Raw genomic sequence first — 27,449 nt, forward strand, 5'->3', positions numbered from 1 at the left:
TTTTTATACATCAGCAAGAAGAAATCCAAAAAGAAAATTAAGGAAACCATTCCATTTGCAGTGGTATTTAAAGAATAAAATATATAGCAATAAATTTAAACAAAGGAGTAAAAGACTTGTACAGTATAGACTATAAAATGTTATGGAAAGACATTAAAGAACACCTAAATAAATGGAAGGATACTCTGTGCTTATGGATCGAAGATCTCACGTCGTTAAGATGTTGATACTACCTAAACAATGTATAGATTCAAGAGAATTCTCAAAAATTTAACCAGATATGCTTTTTATTATAGTAGCAAACTCTTTGAGTGGCAGCCAAAATGGCTTAGTTCAATTAGAAAGTAACCTGGGAATGGAGTTGCTCCCTGGACAGAGACCTTCACCTATTTAAAGAGGACTAGGTTTGCTATGAGTTGGAATCAACTCAATGGCATCGGGTTTAGTTTTGGGTTATTTGTTCTGAGAGTAGAATATCTTTGAGATGGTGGTTAACTGCCATTCCAACAAAAGTGAATTATTTACCTGTTACAAAAAGCTTATTTGTCATTTTATCACAATCACTAAAGGTAAGCACGAAATTTTCCTTAATCAAACAGGTAAGCATGAACTATATCTGTCCAATATCAAATTTATTTTCACAGGTATCTTTATTTTATAAGCATTCAATTTTAGAAAACAAAAAAGTATTTTTTTTTTCAATTTGAACACTTTTCAGATAGTCATTGTATATTTCTTATTTTCATGATTATGAGATGAAATGAGAATAAAATAAGAATTCAGTAATATAATGGGCCCATATATCAAAACTTATTATCTTCATCAATATCATCATCATCCTAAGTGCTCACATTTATTGACTGATTACTATATGTTAAGGATGGGTATAAATATTTTACATGTATTAACTCATAAAAACCAAATAATGTATGTATAAAGAACAAGATAGTGAATGGACATACTTGAAATGTATTTGTTTTCTACTGGTAATTAAGAAATTGTTTGTTAGGAGTTAGGTTCTATGATAAAGCTGAAAATACTAGGGATATGGTGCTATAGTTTTCTTTTTATCATTACAGTCTTCTACTTGACAAAAAATTCCTCTGAATGGCACTCGTCAATTTCTAATATTCATTTCCTATCTTCTATTTAATTTTAAACTTGCTGTTAATTCAAGAAATATAATTAATATATTATGGCTTGAACCAGGGAGGGTAGATCAATTAAGCCCTGGGATACTAGCCAAAAGGTTGTGATGATGTTTCGATTGATAACAAAATCTCTGCCCCAGAGTGTAGAGACTAGAAAAATAAACATAAAGTGTTTGAGCAAAAATAGACATGCCAGCATGTGTGTCTAGTTATTTTCTTTCTGAGCTGTATAAACAGTAGCTTCTAAAGATTTGCGGGAGTCAGAAGGAATTTGAATAATTATGATATTTCTTACTTTATTACTGGCTTTACATTGAGAATCATTTTTGATGTTTATAACACTGTTTCTCCTTTTTATAGACAAAAATTGAGGAAAAAAAAGGTTTCAGTAGCTCTAGGAGACACAGAACACTAGATTCCTGTTTGCAGATTTAGCTGTTTCCTTTTCTGGTTTTTCCTTCACATTTTAATTTCAGGTTTCTTTTCAGATGTCCTGCTCTGCTTGATCAGGGGGAATAATGCAGAGAGGGAGTCTAAGATAGAGAGAAAAAAAAAAAGATAGAAGAGTTTATGAAAAGATCAGAGAAAATAACGAGGCTATAGTTTCTGAGGACGATGGTCAGATCAAGTGTGGCTGTAGGATACATGGTGGTGACGAAAAGTCGACAAACAGTTGTGATCATCTTCCATGCATTAGGCTCTAGATTGAATTACAGAGGTGGATAAAACATTGCTATTTTTATAATTTTGTAGAATGGTGAAGTTAAAGAAAGTATGGGTTGTATAATCTAAAGAGTTAAAATCATATTTTATTAATATGTGTTAGATGCTAGTTTAAGACCATCTTAAAGACTCCTTACAGTATCTTTAACATTCCCTATAATCTAATTTTTATTGAGAGACCTGTGTCAGATAATGACGTGGAAATAACTTTTGAGCTTTACTGTTTAGTCTAGAATATTGTAGATGCTACAGTAAGTGGTTGTTTTTCCTTTACTTAGTCACAGAAAATCCCTAGAATGTCCAAATTTTGCTACTGTCCCAATTGTGTCTCCTCTAGGACATGATACACGCTTAACACCCTTAGTATGCAGTTATAGGTGAGTCTCCTCTCTGCAAGGAGTTAATCACTATTGATGGGTCCCAGGGAGATTGGAACAGTTAAGTGCTGGAATACTAATCAAATGTTTGGCACTTTGAATTTACCCTGATGTGCCTTGGAAGATAGGCCTGGCAATTTGCTTCCAAAAGATCATAGCCTTAAAAACTCTATGGATCAGTCCTACTTTGACCACATGGGGTTGTCATGAGTTAAAATGAACTCAAAGGCAACTAACCACCAAAAAACAACCAGTTGTATTTACTTTCAAATTAATTTACACATATTATAGAAGTTATCAAGCAATACTGAAAACAATGTGGCAATGTACTAATATTTTAAGAGTGGATAAAAAGAGTATTATTCTTTAACATACACACAAAAAAACAAAAACATGATTAGATCCTTTATTCTAGTAATGGTGAGAGTCAGGTCACATTTAGGTAGGAGCACATTCTTACTACTTGGAAATTATTCTAAAGATTCAATCCATTTGATTCATTTATATAATCTATCAAATAAGTTATTAAATCAAGTTATGTGACTGCTAAACAAAAGATCGGCAGTTGGACCCCACTAGCAGTCTGCTTCTGTAAAGCTCTCACCTTGGAAACCCTATAGGTCCGTTCTACTCCATCCTATAGGGTTGCTAAGAGCTGGAATCAACTCGAAGCCAAAGAGTTTGGTTTTCTTGTGATATGGATATTAATGAATCGTGTTTTGTTGAATAAAATGCTATGCATTGCATAGAAAAATGTACTGAATTCTCTAAGAAGCTTATAATGTAGGAAGAGGGGTAAGAAAAGTACGTAATATAAATTGACAGTCACAGGCCAACACACGCGTGCGCAGTATGCAGTGCCCGCGAGAGAGAAGACTGAACGGCACAAACGAGGTCGGCAGGAAGACAGCAATTACTGAACATGGCATGATTCGGGAAAACATGGATCATTTGTAGTTAATGTTACTCTTAAAAAATGCGTATGTGTGAGGAATAAAGAAGTGGACATTCTATTTAAAATTGCTTTCTTGAGCATAACAGTTGGGTGAACTTGTCTCTAACTTATGCCTGACTATAAAATGTAAATAAAAATGATGACTTCTGACTTCACAGACCTTACATTGAAATACAAGCGGATTTAAAGTTTAAATGTCAGCCCATAATATTTGGTGGTTAACTCATCATCATGTTTTATAATAAAATAGCCTCAATTTATAGTATGTTAAAGGAAAACATGACTTTTGAGATATCATGGGAAAATCATCATTTTCTAATAACTATATTTAAATGGTTCAAAACTAGGATAGATGACTTACAGAGTATTTATTCCCACAATGAATTTAATTTTCAATTGATAGTACTGGGAAACAGAATTGAGAGGAAAGCATGCCAACTAAAAAAAAATGGAATAATTGCTATCATTGAATACAATTCCAGATTTTGAGGGTTTAGATGAATAGCAAACTTTATTTTTTTATTTTATATTTTTATAATTTTTATTGTGCTTCAAGTGAGAGTTTACAAATCAAGTCAGTCTCTCACACAAAAACATATGCACCTTGCTGCACACTCCCAATTACTCTCCCCCTAAGGAGACAGCCTGCTCTCTCCCTCCACTCTGTCTTTTTGTGTCCATTTCACCAGCTTCTAACCCCCTCCACCCTCTCATCTCCCCTCCAGGCAGGAGATGCCAACATAGTCTCAAGTGTCCACCTGATCCAAGAAGCTCACTCCTCACCGGCATCCCTCTCCAACCCATTGTCCAGTTCAATCCCTGTCTGAAGAGTTGGCTTTGGGAATGGTTCCTGTCCTGGGCCAACAGAGGGTCTGGGGGTCATGACTACCAGGGTCCTTCTCGTCTCAGTCAGACCATTAAGTCTGGTCTCTTTATGAGAATTTGGGGTCTGCATCCCACTGCTCTCCTGCTCCCTCAGGGGTTAGGCGAACAGCAAACTTTACAATCACGTATGTGATCAAAGAAACAAGGAAATACAAGAACACCCATAGCAAAAAGAAAAAAAAAAATATTTTGTATGGATCTACTGAACAAGAATTTAAGAAAACACTTGACCATCTTTTTAGAGCAACTGTCATTTATAGGAATTGTTCTTATAGAGAACTGGAAAAATTGTAAGACATGCCACCCACAGTTTGCAAGTAAGGGTGCGAAGCCAAGAAAAGTGAAGTAAATTGTACTTCTGATTTTATCATTCCAACAGATGAAATGTGAAGTGAAAAAAGCTGAAGGCAACGTTTCTAAGGTGATTCAATTTGTACTGCTGGGATTTTCTGACCTTTCAAATCTCCAAGGGTTTCTATCTGGAGTGTTCTCCATCATTTACATAATTGTTATAATTGGAAATAGCCTCATAATAATACTAATCAGACTTGATCCTGCATTACAGAAACCCATGTATTTTTTCCTGGCAAATTTTTCCTTATTGGAAATTTCTTATGTAACTGTCATTCTCCCCAGGATGCTAGTCAATCTTTGGACTCAGGACAGAAGCATTTCTGTGCTGGGATGTGCCACCCAAATGTGCTTCTTTCTTATGCTGGGGGCCACTGAATGTTTCCTCCTGGTCGTGATGGCTTATGACCGCTATGTGGCTATTTGTAACCCTCTGCACTACCCTCTAGTCATGAACCAAAAGATGTGTGTCCAGCTAGCAGTTGGCTCCTGGATCATTGGCATCCCAGTCCAGATAGGGCAAACAGCTAAAGTTTTCTCTCTGCATTTTTGCAATTGTAACCAAATTAACCACTTCTTCTGTGACATCTCCCCCATTATCAAGCTGGCCTGTGGGGACACTTCTGTTCATGAGCTGTCTGTCTATGCCGTAACTATGTTGTTTGCTGCTGTCCCTTTTATGTTGATACTTGCCTCCTACAGCAAAATCATTTCCGCCATTCTAAAGTTGCCAACAGCCTCAGGACAGGCTTAAGCCTTCTCCACATGTTCTTCCCACCTGCTGGTTGTGGTTTTATTCTTTGGATCTGCTACCATCACCTATTTAAGACCCAAATCCTATCATTCTGCAGGAGCGGACAAACTGCTATCTCTTTTCTACACTATACTGACTCCGATGTTTAATCCCATGATATACAGCCTTAGAAATAAGGATATCATTGCCGCACTGAGAAAATTATTGCTTAAAAAAAAGTATGACAGGTGGAAACAACCTAAGGGTCCATCAGCAGATAAATGTGTTACATTTAATATTGCTCGATCCTAAAGAGAAATAAAGTCCTGATACACAGCACAACATAGATGAAACTTGAAAACTTTATGCTGAATGAAATAAATTAGTTGCACAAAGACAAATATTTTATGACCTCACTTACGAGAGTAGGGAGAAAAGGAGAATTTTTACCTAGGAGGCATTGTGTTTATGATAATGGCGGTGGAATAATTTGTAAAATGGTAACGATAATGGCTGTACAACATGAAGAATATATTTAATGTCACTCAATTATGCATGTAGAATTTGTTGAATTGGCAAATGTTCTGTTGTGTTTATTTCACTACATTTTGAAAGCAGTATGATGAGCTTAGTTATTAACATTTTAAGTGTATGTCACACAGTTATGAAATATCTCAAATCTCTACATTTCCGCATTGACAAGTCAACCACTTCCAGCTTAGGAGGTGCTTTGAGATACCTAGCTTAAAGTTTACTGTGCTTAAGTGTATACTTGAAAAACTGATCTAACTTCACTGTTCCATATCTATACAATAATCTTGTTGTATAAATAAAACTGTGATCTCTTCCACACCTCCTTTATTAAAACTAAGAACAAAATTCAAGCTATTAAAATTTTTAGCTTAAATATTCTTCCAAGTATACAAGATTAGTTGCCTTAATTAATTAGTTGTCTAAATTTTCATACTTGTATTTGCTAAAATTCTTTTCTGATTCTATATCAGAGACACTGGACAATAGAAAAAAAAAACATTGTTTTGTTTGTGGCTGGATAGTAGTAAATGACAAATGAGTGTTTGTTGAGTAATTAACTGAGTGCATGGACAAATGGATACTGCTACCTCCTACTTCAATCTTTTGGGTAAACCTAGAGATTTTAGAGCATCAATGAGCATTGAGAGCACATTTATTAAACCTACTATGCACGTATGTGGGACTGTTGTTGTTACCTGCTGTCCAGTCAGCCTGACTCATGGCGACCCCATACACAATGGACGGAAACACTGCCTGTTCGTATCCCATCTGCATGATCGGTTGTGTGGGTCAGTCCATTCTGATCCATAGGGTTTTCATTAGATGATTTTTCAGAAGTAGATAGCCAGGCCTTTCTTTCTAGTCCATCTTAGTCTAGAAGCACCACTGAAACCTGCTCAGCATCATGGTGACATTCAAACCTACACTGACAGATGGGTGATGGCTGTGGTGGCGGTGCACTGGCCAAGAACTGAACCCAGGTCTCCTGCGTGGAAGACAAGAATTCTAACACTGAACCACCAATGCCCCCCATGTAGAGTGATTCAAATCACATTTGCAAAAGAGAGCTTACATACACTTAGTTCTCACCCTCGTAACTTCCTGCCAGAGCACACAATGTAACAGAAGACCCCTACTCACATCAACCAGTTAAATTTCCACATATTTCTATGTTCTTTTTAGCAATTATGGCCGAATGCTCTGGTTTATTACATCCCTTTCATCACTGCACTTCAAACAGCAACTCTTATATCACTTCAGATTTAAAAAAAAATAAAAGCCTAAGAGATAAAAGAGGAGGAAAAAGTTTGAATTTATTTCTTGAATCACCATGGTTCACACCATTATGATTATATATATTTGGCTGATGTTTGCAAAATTTAGTCCTTTCTAAAGTAATTGAAATTAGTAAACTTTTTAACTGGCATTATCAAGAAAAGTGACCATCTGTCAACACAGCCATTAATGCCCATCCTGCCAACTCCAGATCCTCCAATCAACAACTCACATAAAGATATTATTCAGTACATCTGTCCCTGAGAATTTCTATTAGCAGGTCTCTTGATAATTGTGACATTCTGTAAGTTAGTTATGATTGTACACATATATGCAAGACAATTTTAGTTCCTCTATTGCAGTTATATTTCTCCTTCATCAAGCTATGTACATCTTCTGCCATCTGACATGATGTCCTACATTTATGCACTTATTTGTTTCTTTATGGAGTAAAATGCATATATTAAACACCTTATATGCATATACCAAACACATCAGAGGACTTGGTTCTTTGGTATGGAGGTATAAGGTCATGGTTTCATGGGACATCCCAGTTAACTGGCCTAATAACATGTTCAGTGCGTCTGTTCTACTTCATAGTTCATTGTATGGTGCCTTGAGTCTTAAAAGCTTGCAAGCTGCCATCCAAGGCACAACAATTAGTTTCTATTCATTTCAGACATCAGAGGAAAAAGAAGAGTCAAGAATAGAAGGAGGATATGGAATGTGTGGCTACTTGCCTCCATGAACAATTGCCTCCTTTGGCCTGAGCCCAGGAGAACTGCATGGTACCTGGCAAACATCACTGAATATTTTGATCAAAGATTCCATGGAGAAATCTTGATCAAAAGTGGAAAAATGCAGAATGGATTTACAAATTCTCATGGACTCCAGACTTTCTGGAGCCACTAATGTTGGATGAATCCCTGAAAATATTACCCTGAGATAAACTTTAAACCTTAAACCAAAAATGTCCCCTGAAGTCATCTTAAAATGGGATGTAGTTTAACTTAACTACTAAAAAAGGTCTGCCTTGAGCATTTGGCTATTTTAAGAACTGTTCAAATGGGATCAAAATAATACCAGCAACTCGAAAGATTAGATAAGAATCTTCGAGGGTAGTAAGTTTATGTTAATGAAGGGGGAACAACTCAGAAAATGAGGATGAATATAATCAATGTCACTAAACTGGACATTTTGAAACTGTTGAATTGGAGTATGTTTTGCTGTGTATATTCTCAAAAAAACATAACAAAATGAATAAAATTGAGAAAAAAATGCATACATCATTTTTCATTTAATATTTTATAAGATACAAGAATTTGATAAATAGTCCATGATGATGATGATGGTAGTGATGACAGAAATGACTATTATGGTGGCAGTTTTGGTGGTAATTTTTTAAAATTTAATAAATGTATATCACAATGTTATGAGACATTGCTATCCCAGTAGTTCAGATAACTGATTTTTAACCTTTTTATTACTAATATCTTGAACAAATCATTTAACTAATTTTTTCATCACATTTACAATTAGTAAAGTGACAATTATTATAACCTTTCCTGATTATATGATTCACTGACTAGCTCATGATTGCCACTAAGATCTCTATACATAATTTCTTGAAGAAAAACCTATAATTTACTCTCTATACATAATTTCTTGAAGAAAAACCTATAATTTACTTTTATTTATCATATCTTTTTTTCCACTGAATTTTATGTTGTTCCAGCTTTCTGGATGGTGTCATTTACTGACCTCTCACCACGCAGTGGAGTCCTGGTGACCCAGTGGTTAAGAGATTAGCTGCTAACCAAAACATCAGCAGTTTGAATCCACCAGTCACACTTTGGAAACCCTGTGTGGCCGTTCTGCTCTGTCATATAGGATCACTATGAGTTGGAATTGACTTGATAGCAATGGGTCTGGTTTTATTTTTTTTGGCCACATATGAGGAATCTAATATATAATTTGTTGGACCTTTTTTTTTTTGAATATTGAGGTTCTCTCTTTCATCGTAAGGGTGTATTTAATATACTCATCCTCAGATATACATGTTTAATAAAGAAGAAAATATGTGTGCATTCCTGTCTACATCCAAATTGGATGATTGTTGATACACACACAGGATTGCTTCTTCTATTGCTTTGACAAAGACCATTTATGCATTGTCTTTTATACATCATTTATATATTAAAATTTTGGTAAACTTGTTTACATCTTGTTACTCTATAGTGCCGTTACTCTCCTTCCTCTATATTGTCATTTTTTTCTGCTGTTGGAGTAAGATTATACAAGATTCATATGCCTAAGATTTATCTTTTGAAGTTAATGGGATTTTAACTTCCAAGGCACCTCTGGGTGAGTTTGAATTGACTACCTTTAGGCTAGTATTCTAGCACTGAACATCCAAGAACTCCTATATATACACTTATATATACAAATAATTTAATTAACAAAAATTAAAAATAATATAATTATGTGAGTTTTGTTGCTTTTCCTTGCAATCTCTATATGAATTAACATGTTTCTGAAATGTTAAAAGTGCTAGATTTTTTTTAGGTAGGTCAGAGTCTCTTACATTCCTAAAAGAGGCGGCTTCACAGACATATGTGCAAATTCTGTAGCAGTATTCATATATTAAAAAGTCCTCGGGGAGTGCAAACATTTAAGAGTTCAACTACTAGCCAAAAGGTGGGTGGTTTGAACCTACCCAGAGATGCCACAGAAGACCTGACTGGTGATCAGCTTCTGAAAGATCACAGCCTTGAAAACTCTATGTGCAGTTCTATTTGGCACACATGAGGTTGCCATGAGTCAGAATCTACTTGATGGTAATGGGTTTGATTTTTTTGTATGTCTCTTTTTTGATGTTGTTGAAAGTCCTTCTCAAGTTCCCTTTTAGGTTTATTTTGTCCTTCTACAACAAGTAAGTATTCTGTATGTCTCTATTCTCTGAACAATTTTGTATAATTTGATATAGTTTCTTTCTAAAATATTTGTAATTCACCAGTGAAGTCCTTTGTGATCTGAGGTTTTTTTTGTAACAAAGTTTTGAGGGATATTTTTTTCTGGATACAAGATAATGTTGTTAGGTACCATTGAGTCGGTTCTGACTCATATTGACTTTAGGTACAACAAATAACACTGCCCCATCCTGCACCAGCCTCACAATCTTTATGTTTGAGCCCATTGTTGTAGCCACTGTGTCAATCCAACTCACTGAGGGTCTTCTTTATTGCTGACCCTCTATTTTACCAAGCATAATGTCCTTCTCCAGGGACTGGTCCCTCCTTATAACATGTCCAAAGTATGTGACTCAAAGTCTCACCATCACTGCTTCTAAGAAGCATTCTAGCTGTACTTCCAAGGCAGATTTGCAGCTGAGCTGGGTCTGGGTTTTCTTGCAATGTTCATTAGATTCATTTTAACTTATGGCTCCAAATATTTGTATTATTTACACATTATAAAGTGATGAGAATATTTTCTTCTTGATCCTTGCTCTAATGGTAACTAAATAACTTGTCAGTTCACTTATGTTTTTGAGTGGATTTAAAGTAGCTTTCTGCATTATTATTTTTTTTTTTCCAGGAAGGGAGTTGGTCTCAATATCTTAACAAGCTATATACACAGAAAGAGAACCTCTCCTCTTACAAATTTTTTTTGCTAATTCTTAGAAATATCATTGTTTCTCTTACTTTTACAGCTTCTCCAGTATTTATTTATTGGAAAATTACCATTAGCCTTTGCTAGTTTGATACTTGTTAAAAACACAAGTTCAATATTAATTCAATTTTATTTTAATTAATTAGAAAACCAGTTCGACATATTGAGGTATTGACACCAAGGGAAGGGAAATTCAGAGGTCGGGGTTTTTTGTTTGATGATGGTTTACTTGGATCTGAAGTATAAGAGTATCATGCGCAAACGGACATGTGATATCAACCTGTCAAAGTAACAGAAGAGTGGCTTAAATGAAAATAAGCAAATTTGAAAAAGATATTTACAGACTGAGAAACAGAGCATTGTCTAGCCTCATGAAAGATCTGGGTTGTGCCAAAGATCTCTAAGAACACTGAAAGATTACGGAATTTTTGATGATTTGAAGAAACTTGCTTACTAATTTTGTGTTTGGGTAATTTGCCCTGGTAACATCTAGTGTGTGAAAGATGTAAAACTCTGTAGGTTCTGTAATACAAAGAAAGCATTTTGAAATTATTCAGCTGAGCACCTTCTAAATGAAAGAGTAGTACCCAGGAAATTCTGATTTTTAAGGTTCAAGATGTATATTCTAGATGTTTTAGTGATAGTAACATATATTTTTCCTGATGATTTCCTATATCACGTTAGTTGCAAACTCCAAGACAAAGCCTTAATATAGACTCTTCTGACAGTACTTGTCCACCCAATCTCCTGATCCCTAGTATTCAAAGTGATGTTGAAATTCATTCAATAAGTTGTTAAATATAAGTATTTTATTTTTCCAGTTATAGAATGTTGATTTGATTCTTTTTTGTGAATTCTAATTTGAATTGGATGAAAAAATTTTCCACTCTTTTTATTGATAGCTAACATTTTATCATTTTATTTAATAAAATATTATTTTTGTTTTTGCTTGCCAAATTTAAAAGACAATCATCGCATTTTTTAATATTTGAACTATTTTCAAAGAACCCCTTAAAGTAGGTCTTTCATAGAATTCTAAGTATCATTAAAAATAATCTCAAAATTAGTAAGAATTAAAATTACTATTCAAATTGATGCTAACAGTGGTTATCTAATAATTACTTATGCAACTAATTTAAAAAAAAAAAACCTAACACAATGTCAGTAATCCTGCTAATTATTCCCCAGGTTTCTCTTTAAAATGAGCATGTTTGGAACCCTTCAATTGTTAGGTCCCCAATGCCATGAGAATGTATTTAAAAGCCCTTGGATCTATTGACAAAAGTATTCATCCAGGTTCTTGGAAAACAGTTCTTTCCTTGGTAAGTAACTTCTGTGGCTACTAGACTGGTTTTAATGGTGTATAAATTGGCTTTCATGGACCTAAGAGAAAGAACCATTAATTTATGTTCAAAAATGTGGAAAAGCACCTTTATCTGTCAGTACTGTACCCACAAGGTAATGCATCATACATCACCTTTTCTGATACAACTTCTTTGTAAATGTAAAGCATTTAAAAAAGCTTTTACATATGTATTACAGATAAGAGAGCTGAAGCATGACTGGTTCCCTGATATTTTGAATTAATTTAAACTTATTGTCTATCTTAAGATTGTGTTGTGATATCTTTGGGGAAAAAAATAGTGAATCAAAGCATATTGATTGGATCTTTTTGTTAACTTCTGTTTAAAACAAGAATCTCAGGACTGCTGTCTTCTCCTACCACTATACTTAATGCCTCTTTACTTCCCTCTCACCTTTGTGTAGATGAAATATTTTTAGACTATAAGAAGGAACGATCAATGTGAAGTTTCCAGAAGTATGTGCTCTGTTCAGTAAATATGTAAGCCACTTATTCCTTCCCTCAGCTTCCCTACGTCCCGCACCCTGTCTTATTGTGGCCACATTATTCATAGTCCAATCACCCTCAAGGTTACTGTCACAGGCCTTGACTTTGGACACATACAAATTTTAATTTGCAGCTACCAACTACAAGACCTTATATTATGCTAAGCTTTAAGTTTCTCATCCAAAATAAAAAAATGAATAATGACGATCTATCGACGAAAGAGCCTATTTATGTATCATAAGGCTTTGGATGCAGGCTCTTAGGTTCCAATGCTGTCTCTATTACATCCTAGCTCTCAAATCCCAAGTGTCTTATTTCCCTTATTTGTAAGAGAAAAATGATAATAATAGTATGTAGATCAAACCTTGGTTATTTTTGTTGTGACAATTTAATAAGATATATGTAGTCTTTAGGATATCACCTTGAAGCTAACAATCACTATATAAATGCTAGCCATTATTAATAAAACCTTGGCTTACAGCTCTAGTCATAAATATGATTAAGTGAGAGCAGTGTGGCTATTGAGACAAGTTTTTGATGTTTTCCTAACTGTGTCAGCCACTCTGAAAAGTAACTACATGGATGGACAGATAGGTAAGTGTGTAGGTAGGTAAGTAGATAAATGGATGGTTGGATGGTAGGTGGACAGGGAGATCATTTTTTTTTTATTTGATCAGTACAGCAACCCTGTGAGATATTTGTTATCATTCATATGTAAAAATAATATATTTTATATTAATTTGCCCAAGATCCCACAGTACTCTTGTAGTCAAGATAGAATTCCAACCATATTTTTTCTAAGTCTAAAGCAGAGGTCTTATCTTTCCTAAATAACCTGATTATAGTGAAAACAGGTGAACTAAGAGTAAGTTAACTGCTGTCTTGCTGTAGTGCTGCATCTCATTCCCACTCTTGGATACAATAACGTGACCACACAAGTAATTAACCCTTCTGATTCTCAATAGATTCTCTGTGTCTGTGCCATAAAAAGTGGTTTTAGTTACTGAATGAGATAAAGTTGATAGCACCGTCGCTGAGTTTTTATACATGTAATGAGCTAGTGACCCAAAAACATTTTTAATTCCCTTCTTGGGATCTCTGAGGCAACACTAACATAGCTCATTGGATGCTTTGCTCATTTGTTTTCATATATTTTTCAAGTCTATCCTTCAAGGTTAGCTTCAAATTTCTTACTGTTCCAGGTTGTTAAAATTCTTTCAACTGTTAGAAGTATTCTGAAACCCCAGGAAAATTGATTGACAGATTTCTCAGTATAAATACCCTGAATTATAAAAACATAAAAAGTAATAGCGGCTACTATATTTCAGTGAGAAGGACATATAGAATGATTTTATTTCATTTGAAGTAACTTAAACCTTTTTTTGTGTGTGTGTCTACTTACTTATTTAAACCAAAAACAAACACAGTGCCATCGAGTCGACTCCGACTCCCAGCAACCCTATAGGAGAGAGTAGAACTGCCCCATAGAGTTTCCAAGGAGCACCTGGTGGATTCGAACTGCTGACCCTTTCATTAGCAGCTATAGCACTTAACCAACTACACCAGCAGGGTTTCTACTTACTTATTTAATATTCATTCTGTGCTCATTGGAAGCTGGGCACTGTGATTGATGGAACGATATATATTTAACAAATTTAATCTGCTTGGCTAATACAGGGTTTATAGAATTACCCTAACTTCTTTTAAAAATATACTCATGGTAGGTAATTAGTGACATTGGTTTTATTTCACTAATATTACATTACTTTATATTAACAAGAAATAAGTACAAAAAACAATTAGCTGGTGTATGTTTTATTATACCTCTCTATCTTTTGACTATAATTTCTTGAGAGAAAAAGCAAATGCCTCCATAATTCTCCTCATTCTAAGGCATGTTCTACAAGTCGTTTTCTGTTTAATAAATATCGATATTTCTTCTTTCCTTTATACAATCCTCAGTCCATTCATTAATCCATCTAATCTTGTACTGTAACTATAGTGTTACATTTCAGGTACAAAAAGGTAAGCAAACTCCAACATGCCCTCTGTACTATGGAGCCAACTGTTCATTGGAAGAAATAGTCATTAATGAAAGAAATTAAATAAAACTTGCGACCATGGAATTTAACAGCTATTGAATTCTGAAATATATCTCTCAAATTTTGTATTTGAAGAGAAGTTTCTTTACTTGACTGATGGCTTGTTGAACAATCAAACTAATTTATGATTACATCTAATTTTATTTCTCTTTCATTATTATAATGTTTTAGGATATTAGGATTCTCAAAAAAGGAAAAAAAATTAATAATATGGAACTGATAGAAGGAACAATCAAACTAATTTATGATTACATCTAATTTTATTTCTCTTTCATTATTATAATGTTTTAGGATATTAGGATTCTCAAAAAAGGAAAAAAAAATTAATAATATGGAACTGATAGAAGGAAACTACACCTTGGTGACTGAATTTGTTCTATTAGGCTTTCCAGCATGCCCTGAACTGCAGATTGTCCTATTCCTGGTGTTTCTGATGTTGTATGGTGTGATTCTAATGGGGAACATTGGCTTGATAATGTTAATCAGAATAGATTCCCGTCTTCAAACCCCCATGTATTTTTTTCTCAGTAACCTATCCTTTGTAGACCTTTGTTATTCCTCAGTCATTGTTCCCAAAATGCTGGTCAACTTCCTCTCAGAGAACAAATCCATTTCCTATTATGGCTGTGCCCTGCAGTTCTATTTTTTCTGTACTTTTGCAGATACAGAATCCTTTATCTTGGCTGCCATGGCCTATGATCGCTATGTCGCCATCTGTAACCCTTTGCTGTATACAGTTGTGATGTCCCGGGACACCTGTGTATGGCTGATTGTCTTGTCCTATATTGGTGGCAACATAAGCTCCCTGGTTCATACATCCTTTGCCTTTATTCTGAAATACTGTGACAAAAATGTGATTAATCACTTTTTCTGTGACCTCCCTCCACTGCTTAAGCTCTCCTGCACAGACACCTCAGTTAATGAGTGGCTCCTCTCCACATATGGCAGCTCCATGGAAATCATCTGCTTCATCATCATTGTTATCGCCTACTATTTCATTCTTCTCTCAGTCTTAAAGACTCGCTCTTCCAGTGGGAGGAAGAAAGCCTTCTCCACATGTGCCTCTCACCTGACTTCTGTGGTCATTTATCAGGGGACTCTACTGTTTATTTACTCAAGGCCCAGCTCCCTGTATTCTCCCAACGCTAATAAAATCATCTCGATGTTCTACACCATTGTCATCCCAGTGCTAAATCCACTGATTTACGGTTTGAGAAACAAAGATGTAAAAGATGCAGCTAAGAAAGCTCTAAGATCAAAGACAGATTCCTAATGAGACGTTAAGCTCCGGGGACTCACCAATTCCCCAATTATAAACTCTGATTGGGAAACTGTAATCATTTTACCAGTACACACACAACTTCTCACACAAGGGATTTTACCAAGCAGCTAAATGCGTTTTCTTTTATACACAGTCGAAAGCATTTCATAACCCCAGTATATAAGACTTCGTTTAAAAGTGTTACAATTGCCACTAAATAAGTCAGACTAGTGTTTAAATGTTTCTAGCTTGGGTTTCATGCTCAAACAGGTTGCATCAGGCTGTCTTAACACATACAGTAAATACATTGTTTTTGTGTGTGTGTGTGTGTGTGTGTGTGCTGTAAAAAAAAAACAGAATATCTCATATACACGGGTAGATTACTGGATGACAGAAGGAGCCAGATTGCTTTGGTTTACATGTCAACTCTGTGCCCGACTAACAAATAGCACCTTGAGCAAGCTACTTAATTTATGTGTGCCTTGGTTTCCTCATATGAGAAATCGGGAGAATACAGTAACCATGTCACTGGTTGTTGAATGATAAAGTGCATTAGTGCTGAGAGTAGCGCTTAAGCCATTTTAGGCACTGAACAGATGTTAGTTATTGTGTGTGTATGTTTATACAATATGCTCACCTTCATTAATAAAGGCGTATCATGCAATGAGATAGTGAGAAGCAGGACTGCTAGGAAAGCAGTAACAGAAAAATCAAATCCCAGTTTGCTGAATAGCAGTTCAGCTCCTTGCAGAGAACCTTCTGTGTCCAATCCACTCCAAAGTACTTTGGGAATTTTTTTTAAGTGGGAGTGGAAGAATAGGTTAATTACTACACAAAACATTTGTTTTTCCTTTTTTCTGTTACCTTTTTCTACACCAAAGTATTACTGACGGTGTAAACCATCCTCCTACAGCATCTCAGAAACAGAAGAAGTGCTGATGCCTCACAGGGTCCTGCCTGCATCCTCATGAGGAAGTCAACCCACAGAGCAGAGCAGAAAACCCAGGAAAAGGCGTTTGACAATGGAAATTGAACCACGTGATTATTGGGAAATGTATTTCAGTAACTGATGTTTTTCTATATATGATTATTATTGCATAATAATGAATTTTATAATCCATGTTCTAGAAATGTCAGCATTGAAAGGTATGTTTAAATCCATGTACTCTTTGTTGTAAAAACCTGCAAGATGTAGCCAAAGTCAATTATCAGTTGTTGATTTCTTTCTATTATCAATTTTCTCTGGAGGTTTTCTTGAGATTTCTGACCAACAGTGGTTCTCCTGAGCACTTCTGTTGCTTAATTTGGAAGAGAACACACTCACATCCAGCTACAAAGACAATCGCACTGTTTAATATTAGATTAAATTTCAGATTTACTTAGCCAAGGTTGTAGAGGATCATGCCAGCCACGGAGAGCAAGATTAGATATATTATCTCAACACAGCTTTTCATTGCTCCAAATTATTAACATATATAAGCATGTGATAATATTTGTATTGGAAAGTATAAAGCTGCATATAAAAATCTCATTTTTGATACACCACTGTCTTTTCGTACTCAAGAAAAGAGATTATATCTCTTATGGGAAAATATAAATGTTTTCAGAGAAGGGACTGACTGAAAATAGAGGGTGTCGGTATTTTTTCAATGTGTTCAAGTGGAAGCACTTACATAGATGACACCATGACTCTGTATATGAGGTGGCTATCATCTTTTCAGCTTTCCACATGGCTTATGCTACTTTTCTACCAAAACCCAAACCATACCGATTGCTGTCAATTCTGACTCATGGCAACATCATGTGTTTCAGAGTAGAACTTCACTACATAAAGTTTTCAATGGTTGTGGCCTTTTGGAAGTAGATTGCCAGGTCTGTTTTCCGAGGCACCTGGGTTGACTCAAACCTCCAAGCTTTCAGTTAGCTGCAGAGCACGTTAATCTTTTATACAACCCAGGGATGCCATGGTGAAGAAAGCATCACTTAACACTAATACTGATACAAATATTTATAGCAGCAAATATTCGTAATAGCCCAAAACTGTAAACAACCCATGTGTCCATTCAGTGATGTATGGGAAAACAAAATATAGTATATAATGGGATACTATTCAGCCATGAAAAAGGATGGAGTATTGATACATATTACAATATGGATGAACATTGAAAATAATATGCTAAAGAAAGAAGTCCAGCAAAAAAATTCACTTATTACATGATTCTACTGTTATGGCTGTTATGAAATGTCCAGAATAGACAAATGCATAGATTCACAAAATAGGTTGTGGTTTCCAGGATCTGGGGGGATTGGTGAAAGTACAATGTTAATGGGTACAGGCTGCTTTTTGGGATGATGAAAAATGCTATGGACTTAGATAGCTGTAGTGGTTGTACAAGCTTGTGGACATGCTACATAACACTAAAACGTACAATTTAAAGGGATGAATTTTATAGTGTGTGGAACATAAAAAAGAAAAAAAAAACTACCACTGAAGAGTAATAACATTCCTAAGTCAGTAAGTGAATGAGAGTGTTGTAGAAATGGAAGAAACAAAAACAAGAGTAGAAAAGAGTTGGGAGTGATGAAGTAGAGAATCTATTAAGTTTCAATGGATTTCTGATTTGACTGGACAGAAGGAGGTATAGATTCAGGGTAGCTGAAAATCATAACATAAAAATAAGTTTCGGTCATCTTCCTAACATTAATTTGATGACAGGAGTAAAAAATTGAGAGCTCAGCCTTTGCTAAATTCTTTTAGGTATTCACAGGGTGTTATGGATTGAATTGTGTCTCCCCAAAATGTGTATCTACTTGACTACACCATGACTCCCAAGATTGTGTGGTTGTCCATCATTTTGTGATCTGATGTGATTATCCTATGGGTTGTAAATCCTACCTCTATGTTGTTAATGAGGTGGGATAGGTGGCAGTTATACTAATGAGGCAGGACTCAATTTATAGGATTAGGTTGTATTTTGAGTCAATCTCTTTTGAAACATGCAATTCCCTGTGAACCATATGACATAGTTACTTAAGTGTACAAAGACTGGACCATCATCCTCATTTCAATCCTTATGTATCAGCAGTGAGACACGCACACACACGAACGCGTTACACACATATAAATACACATATGCATAAGAAACAAAGTTTATATATTTCAGAAATTTTATTAGCCCTCTGCTCACTTCCATTCTGTAATGAAACAGTTAATTTAAAATCCAAAGATATGCGAAGTATGTGTTCTATTCTGTTGTTTCCATTTATTTTTGCATTTCTGTTTGAATGTCAAGATTTGTAACTTTGCATCCAAGCTCTTTACAAATCATAAGAACATTGTGGCACAGCAGGGATACAATTCCAGAGAAAACTTTAGTAAATGTACTTCATGTCTCTCCAAATAGTTGATGTAGACCAAGATTAGTAACAACAATTTTCATTATTATCAACTCAGTGGTATGCTCACTGATTACAGATCTAAAATGCAAGCTTTTAAGCCAATCATGATTTCTGAGGAGCACATTAATTGTGATCACTTTTTCTGGCACTGTGAATATATGCAAGAAAACCAGATGCTTAGTCATGTGTCTTTCAGGTTTGCTCTCTAACACTGGTATTTTTTCCATATTGTTTTTATTTTTTTCATGAGCTAATAAATGCACTCTTGGCAGGCATTATTTTGAAAATGGATCGAGATTTCAATTCATCCAACTTCACTTCCAGAGATAAGGACGTAAAGTCCAAAAAAAAAAAATTAAGAACTAGGAAGTCACATGCCTCATGAAACCTGGAGGTTTAGATCAAAGTTTCTCGACTTCCTATCTGACATATAAATATTTTTTATTATTGTCAAAAAAAAAATGCCTCTTTAGGGAGCAACACATCTGAATATTGTGAAGATAAAAAAGATGTTTTACAGGAACAAATTTATTTCTACTTATAGACAATATTTTGTGGATGTCCAGAAGTGTTAAACATAAATCTACCAATTTCTGGATCATTTTATCAACAGTTTAAAATAAGAACAAAGGACAGTAGAAAGGAAAAATTGTCCCTCCTTGAGTGAATTCTTTTTTTTCTTCTTTGAATTGCTAATAGGAAGAGATCAAAGTGACCCTCTTCAGCATGTTTCTAGTTATTTATGTCATTAACCTCCCGGCAGAGAAACTATTGAAGTTTGTCAAGATTTCATTTTACTTGGATCCATATTTAACACCCATAGAAGCAGATGGCAAGAAATAAAACAATTTATTGCACTGGGAAAATCTGCTCAAAAGGCCTCTTTAAAGTGTTAGTAAGCAAAGATGTCACCTTGGGGACTAAGGTGTGCCTGACCTGGGACATGGTGTATTCAGTTGCCTCTCATGCATATGAAAGCTGGTTGATGAATAAGGAAGACTGAAGAAGAATCGATGCCTTATGAATTATGGTGTTGGAGAAGAATATTGAATATACTATGGATTGTCAGAGGAACAAACAAATCTGTCTTGGAAGAAGTACAGCCAGAATGTTCCTTTGAAGCGAAGATGGCAAGACTTTCTCTCGCGTACTCTGGGCATGTTATCAGGAGACGCTAGTCCCTGGGGAAGGACATCATGCTTGGTGAAGTAGAGGGTCAGTGAAAAAGAGGGAGACACTTGAGGAGATGGGTTGACACAGTGGCTGCAACAAAGGGCTAAAAAATTGCAACAATTTGAGGATGTCATATGACTAAGCAGTGTTTGCTTCTATTGTATATAGGGTCCATATGAGTCAAAGCCAATTCAAAGGCACCTAACAATGACAACCTTCTGTGGAATCATGGAATGATTGTTTTAATTAGAATGGACTCCCAGCTTCAAACGCCAATGTACTTTTTCCTCAGCCACCTATCCTTCTGTGACCTCTGCTATTCCACAGCAATTGAGTCCAAGATGCCGGTGGACATATTAGCCAAAGACAAATCAATTTCCTTCTATGGCTGTGCTCTGCAATTCTTCATCTTCAGTCTTTGGAGATTCTGAGTGTCTCCTGCTGGTGGCTCTAACCTTTGATCAGTACAAAGCCCTTAGCAACCACTTGCTCTATACAGTAAACATGTCCAGTAGTGTGTGCTCCATGCTTATGTTTGGAGTTTACCTGGTAGGCATGGTGGATGCTTTGATATATACCACATTAAATTTCCATTTATTTTTTTGTGAGTCAGATGAAATTAATCATTTCTTCTGTAATTTGCCTGTACTTCTCCTCCTTTCCTATTCTGATATTCAGGTCAATGAGCTGATATTATTCACGGTTTTTGTTTCATTGTACTGAATACTGTTTCTGCTGTTCTTGTCTCTTATGGTTGTATTATCTTCTCGGCCTTAAAGATCTACTTTTCTGAGGGAAGATTCAAAGCTTTCTCCACCTGTACCTCTCACTTAACTGCTGTTGCAATTTTCCAGGGTACTATGCTCTTTATGTATTTCTGGCCAAGTTCTGCCTACTCTCTAGATGGCATTTCCTTAAAAAGCTAGAAATAGAGATACCATATGATCCAGTAATCCCATGCCTAGGAATCAACCCTGGAGGAATAAGAGCTGCCACATGGATAGATATATGCACACCCATGTTCATTGCAGCACTATTCACAATACCAAAAAAAATAGGAACAACCTAAATGACCACCAACAAATGAATGAATAAGCAAATTATGTTATATACATATAATGTAACACTACACAGCAATAAAGAACAATGATGAACCCACAAAGTATCACACAACATGAATGAATCTGGTAGAAATTATACTGAGTGAAACAAGTCAGTCTCAAAGGACAAAAATTGTACGAGAACACTCTTATTAGAACTCTAGAAAAGGTTTGCACACAGAAATAAACATTTTTTGATGGATACGAGAAAGAGGAGAAAGGGAGAGGGGATATCACTAACTAGATAGTAGACAAGTGTCAACTTCGGTGAAGGGAAAGACAACACACAAATTGTAGGGAAAGTCAGCACAACTGGACCAAAGCAAAAACATAGAAGTTTCCTTGACACATCCAAACACTCTGAGGGACTGAGTACCTGGGTCTGGGGCCTGGGGATCATAATCTTAGGGAATGTCTAGGTCAATTGGCATAACAGAGTTCATAAAGAAAATTTTCTACATCCCGCTTCGGAGAACGGCTTCTAGGGTCTTAAAATCTTGCAAGTGGCCGTCTAAGATACAACTATTAGTCCCATCTTGTCTGGAGCAAAGGAGAATGAGGAATACCAAAGACACAACGAAAATATTAGCCCAAAGGTCTAAAGGACCACATGAACCAGAGACTCCACCAGCCTGAGCCCAGAAGAACTAGATAGTGTCCGGTTACCATCATACAGTGCTCTGAAAGATATCACAACAAAGAATTCCGTACAGAATGGGAGAAAAATGTAGAGTAGAATCCAAATTAAAAAAAAAAAAAAAGATCAGACTTACTTATCTGACAGAGACTGAAGGAACTCTCAAGACTATGGTCTCCAGGCAGTCGGCTAACTCAGAACTGAAACCTGCAGTCTACTACTTTTCAGACAAAAATTAGACAGGCCTATAAAACAAAAATAACACTCATGAAGAACATGCTTCTTATTTCAATCAAATATACAAGACCAAATGGCCAAAAGCAAGATGACATGGCAGGAAGGGACAGGAACTTGTTAATGGACACAGGGAACCCAGGGTAAGGATGAGTATGCTGTCACATTGTGGGGACTGCAACCAATGTCACAAAACAACGTGTATAAATTTTTAAATGAGAGATTAACTTGAGCTGTAAGCTTTCATCTGAAGCTCAATAAAATTAAAAATACGTATTTTGGTAAAATGTATATATTTCAAAACATATGCCAAGTAAACAGGTTTTTCATGTACAATTCGGTGACACTTATTACATTAATTATATTGAGGAATCATCACCAGTATCTGTTGCAAAAAGTAATTTTTAAAAATAAACAGCAGTCACCTATTCAATGTTTATTGCAGCACTTTTCACAATAGTCAAAAGGAGGAAACAACTGAAAGGTTCGTCAACAAATTAACAGATAAACAAATTGTGCTATATACACACAATGGATCACTACTCAGCCTTAAAGAGAAATGAAGTCCTGATCCAAGCCACAATATGGATGAACCTTGTAAACCTCATGCTGAGTGAAGTCAGTCAGTCTCAAAAGTATAAATGCTGTATGATCTCATTTATAAGAAAGACACAGGTATATGGAAACCAAGGAGCCCTGGTGGCACAGTGGTTGAGTTCAACTACTAACCAAAAGGTTGGCGGTTCAGATTCACCAGCCACTAGGTGGAAACCTATGGTGCATTTCTACTCTATCCTATAGTGTTGTTATGAGTGGGAACCAACTTGGCAGCAAAGAGTTATTTTTTGGTTTTATAGAAACCAAAGATTAGTGGTTATCAAGGGTGAGAGGGAAGGTGAAGAGGGAATTTTTGCTTATGAGGAATTGCGTTTACGTTAATTGTAGTGGAATGACTTGGAAAAGGATAGTGAGAATGGTTGTACAACTTGAAGAATGTAATTAATTTTACTGAATTATACATTTAGAAATTGTTGATCAGGTATATATTTTGTTATGTATAATTTCGCTACTATGTATAGACAGGTCAATAGAGAAAGACTATAGAGATTTTTTTTTCGTGAAAGCATTACCCTAACACGTGTTTTCTTAAAGTCATTTTTTTAACCTATGAACTAAATGAGAAGAAACAGCCCTCAAAGTCTGTTTATTTCTACTTTTTGTTCATTATCCACCAAAAAAAAAAAAAAACGGAAGACAATTAAAAGCAAACATTTAATAGTCTATTACTTTTAAAACATCCTTGTTCTAGAGACTGAGAATTTTGGGAGAAACAAATACGAACAGAAAAAAAAAAATTAAGATAGAGTGGGTTATGTGTAATGAATGTTATACAGTCATAAAATCATTGGGTTGGGGGTGGTTGACGTGGTTGGGGGAAGGGAATCAGACCGTGATTAATGACAATAAAGGACAACCATTAAAGGGAGGTCATATTTCTAAATGAGGAAGTAAAGAAGGTGGCTTTAGAAATGGAAGAAACAGGATAAGCAATGGAAAAGAGATTAGAATCATTTAGTAGAGATTGTATCTGAGCTTCATTACATGTGTGATTTGACAGGAGGATGGTAGCCATAAAGCATGGCATTAAAAAAAATAAAATATTTCTTTTTTTTTTTTTTTGCATGGTATTAGACTCAATTATTGTTACAGGATACTGATCATTTTGAATGAAAACTTCAGGCTTTGCTAAAGTTGCTGCCGAATTCACAGGGGAAAAATACAGAATCAGAAATTTAATTAATCGCATGTTTGTATAACACAGAAAAATGAGGCAGAGACTTCAGAGATTTAAGTCCCAAATGTCACTAAGTAACAATAAGATGTGACCTTCCTTGTGCTCGCCTACCTAAAACCAGAACAGAAAGACATGCTCATTTCAGGTAGGATTCTGAATTGCCAAATTAAAAGAATACAGAAAAAAAATTTTTCTGAAAAATGAGGAACCAAATATTGAGGAATTTGTAAATGAATAATTTTATACTTAATTATTCAGTTAAATAAACTCGGTAATCTAATAGCCAAACCATAATGTTTTATGGTTGAAGCTGTGAAAATTTGACTGACATCATTAGTATGAGTAAGTAGATATTTTATTAATTTATATTTTAACTAAAATTCATTAGTAAATTATTAGTTTTATTACTGTTCGAGTGATTTCACTACATACGTGAATTTTAGATTTTTCTAGTGCTATTCCAACCATAATTGATGTGTCAAATTAAAAATGCCAATTTGTATAAATTTGAATTCATATGAACCAAATACTATAATACCTAAGTACAGAAAAAAAAAGAACTCAGACTACCATTCGCATTTCGATTTTTATATACCAACCAAAATATTCACACAAACACATACATACACACACAAGAAAATGAATCCTTTATAATTCTTAAACATTTGCTATTCCTCTTTCCTTTCTTAATTTTTACAGAAAATTCAACTTAGAAATCCAAAGAGATACAAATACATGTGTTAAATTCTGTTTTTCCCACTTTGTATCACTTCTCTTTAGTTTGTCAACGGACACATCCTTCGGGTTCAGATCAGTCACATAACTTGGTTGTAAATGCTCGTCACAGAGGAAGTGTGACAGAAAAGTTGAATAAAACATGTTTCATTCATGCTTCATTATTCAGTTAAAAATCAAGGCGTCATAGACCAAAACAGTAACATGATCATTTTCATTTGTTAATTTCTGTGCAATATTATTGCTGAATCTTTAAAGTCAATTGTATTTCAGGACAAATACAATAAAAGTGATTGCTTTTTCCTCCAATGGGCCATTTATCTGTATACGTCCGACGTTGAGGCCTGTGCCCTCTGGCTGTGTGTCTCTGACTACTGCGGTGTTGTGTATCACTCTCAATCTGGAATGGGCCTTAGGTTTATTTCAAACCCACTGTCTAAGATAATACAGTGGAGGACAATACAAATGACAGATATCATGAATGACACATGGACTTAGAATCGAAGTTTCCAAACTTTGTGTTCCAGACATTTTCATTATATATATTTTTTTCAATAAACCCCAGACCAAAAACCCATTGCTGTCAAGTCAGTTCTGACTCATAGCTACCCTAAAGGACAGAGCAGAACTGCTTCATAGAGTTTCCAAGGAGCACCTGGTGGATTCGAACTGCAGACCTTTTGGTTAGCAGCTGTAGCTCTTAACCACTATGCACACCACCAGGGTTTCCAATTACACTGCCTCTTTAAGAGTTACATTTATCTGGGCTTCTTTCTGTGGATGAAGACAATTTACAGAAAGAAAGACTGCTGTCTTAAAAGATAATATTTTGTGAATGTCCAGAAGAGTTAAACCCTGATGTATCATTCTCTTGATCATTTTTTGTAGCTGTTTAGAACAAGAACAAAGGAAAATGGATGGAGAAAATTGCTCCTCTTTGACTGAATTCCACCTCTTAGGAATTACTAATAACCCTGTGATCAAAGCAGCCATATTCATCATGTTTCAGGTTGTTTACATCATTATTCTTGTGGCAAATCTTGGAATGATCATTTTAATTACAATGGACTCCCAGCTTCAAACACCAATGTACTTTTTCCTCAGCCACCTCTCCTTCTGTGACCTCTACTATTCCACAGCAATTGGGCCCAAGATGCTGGTGGACCTCTTAGCCAAAGACAAGTTGATTTCATTCTATGGCTGTGCTCTGCAATTCTTCATCTTCTGTATCTTTGGAGATTCTGAGTGTCTCCTGCTGGCAGTGATGGCCTTTGGTAGGTACAAGGCCATAAGCAACCCCTTGCTCTATACAGTCAACATGTCCAGCAGGGTGTGCTCCGTGCTCACGGCTGGGGTTTACCTGGTGAGCATGGTGGATGCTTGGATACATACAACCCTAACTTTCCACTTATGTTTCTGTGGGTCAAAAGAAATTAATCATTTCTTCTGTGATTTACCTCCACTTTTCCTCCTTTCCTGTTCTGATATTCAGGGCAATGAGTTGGCATTATTCACTGTTTTTGGCTTCATTGAACTGAGTACCATTTCAGGGATTCTTATCTCTTACTGTTACATCATTCTCTCAGTCTTAAAAATCCACTCAGCTGAGGGAAGGTTCAAAGCTTTCTCCACCTGCAGCTCTCACTTAACGGCTGTTGCAGTTTTCCAGGGAACCCTACTCTTTATGTATTTCTGGCCAAGTTCTGCCTACTCTCCAGATCAAGATAAAATTACCTCTTTGTTTTACACCCTTGTGATTCCCATGTTAAATCGGCTGATATACAGCCTAAGAAATAAAGACGTGAAAGGGGCTCTGGAAAAACTGAAAAATAAAAGATGGTTTTAAAACATAAAACACACAGTTGTTTTTGTAAAATCATATGGTAAAAAGCTGTATAAGACACAAAGTTGTCCCAGATACATTAATTTAATAACATATGTATTTTACCTAAAGCCATATCATATGAAAGTTTTGCATTTCCTGAAACACGCCTTGCTTCATGATGTGTCTTAAATTGACATAATTTTTTTTTTTTTTACTGCCTCTTTGTGGAGAACTTCGCAGACATTTCTTAGTGTGCTGACTTTTCTTTGCTCATTGTATCATTCATGGATTATTTCAGTTATTCTAAGATTTATTGATTTTTTTTCCTAAGTGCTTATCGTGCGTTTTGGTACACCGTATTTCATGGTGAATCTAGCAGTTTCTATACTAATGAATTTTATAATCTAGTGGAAGTTTTTTTTTTAGTGGAAGTTATAAACATTAACTAAGCATTCAACTAACTTATCATAAATTATAAATCTTCATGAATTAAAAAGACTGGGCACTATTAATCCAGAGCAAAATTCTAAGTCTGGTGTGCTGAAGAAAGGCTTCCCTGGAATGGAAGCATTTAATCTCTGATCTAGGAGTCCTGTATGGTGTAAATGGTGCTTATTAGACATCAGTCAAAGGAATATTAACTGAGTATAAAACATGTATCTTGGATGTATTATCTTTGTAGCTTA

General features: G+C 35.4%; 2 protein-coding genes and 1 pseudogene across 2 annotated transcripts; all 3 read left to right on the plus strand.

Moving 5' to 3' along the window:
- Positions 1–4,184: 4,184 nt before the first annotated feature.
- Positions 4,185–6,668, plus strand: LOC100671544 (olfactory receptor 10AG1-like; annotated as a pseudogene).
- Positions 6,669–14,935: 8,267 nt separating this feature from the next.
- Positions 14,936–15,877, plus strand: LOC100663767 (olfactory receptor-like protein OLF1). Its single transcript, XM_003422622.3, has one exon. It carries the CDS (start codon positions 14,936–14,938, stop codon positions 15,875–15,877), a length of 942 nt encoding a protein of 313 aa, XP_003422670.2.
- A 9,944-nt stretch (positions 15,878–25,821) lies between these two features.
- On the plus strand, positions 25,822–26,914 carry LOC100674867 (olfactory receptor 5W2-like). The gene has a single exon (XM_064274199.1). The coding sequence runs from the start codon at positions 25,852–25,854 to the stop codon at positions 26,782–26,784; it is 933 nt and encodes a 310-aa protein (XP_064130269.1). The 5' UTR covers positions 25,822–25,851; the 3' UTR covers positions 26,785–26,914.
- Positions 26,915–27,449: the final 535 nt, after the last annotated feature.

Source organism: Loxodonta africana, chromosome 22 (assembly GCF_030014295.1).
Source record: "Loxodonta africana isolate mLoxAfr1 chromosome 22, mLoxAfr1.hap2, whole genome shotgun sequence".
In the NCBI taxonomy this organism is placed as follows: Eukaryota; Metazoa; Chordata; class Mammalia; order Proboscidea; family Elephantidae; genus Loxodonta; species Loxodonta africana.

Bases quoted from the DNA above. Each gene is read 5' to 3' on its own strand.
- LOC100663767 (XM_003422622.3), top strand. From the start codon at position 14,936: ATGGAACTGATAGAAGGAAACTACACCTTGGTGACTGAATTTGTTCTA.
- LOC100674867 (XM_064274199.1), top strand. From the start codon at position 25,852: ATGGATGGAGAAAATTGCTCCTCTTTGACTGAATTCCACCTCTTAGGA.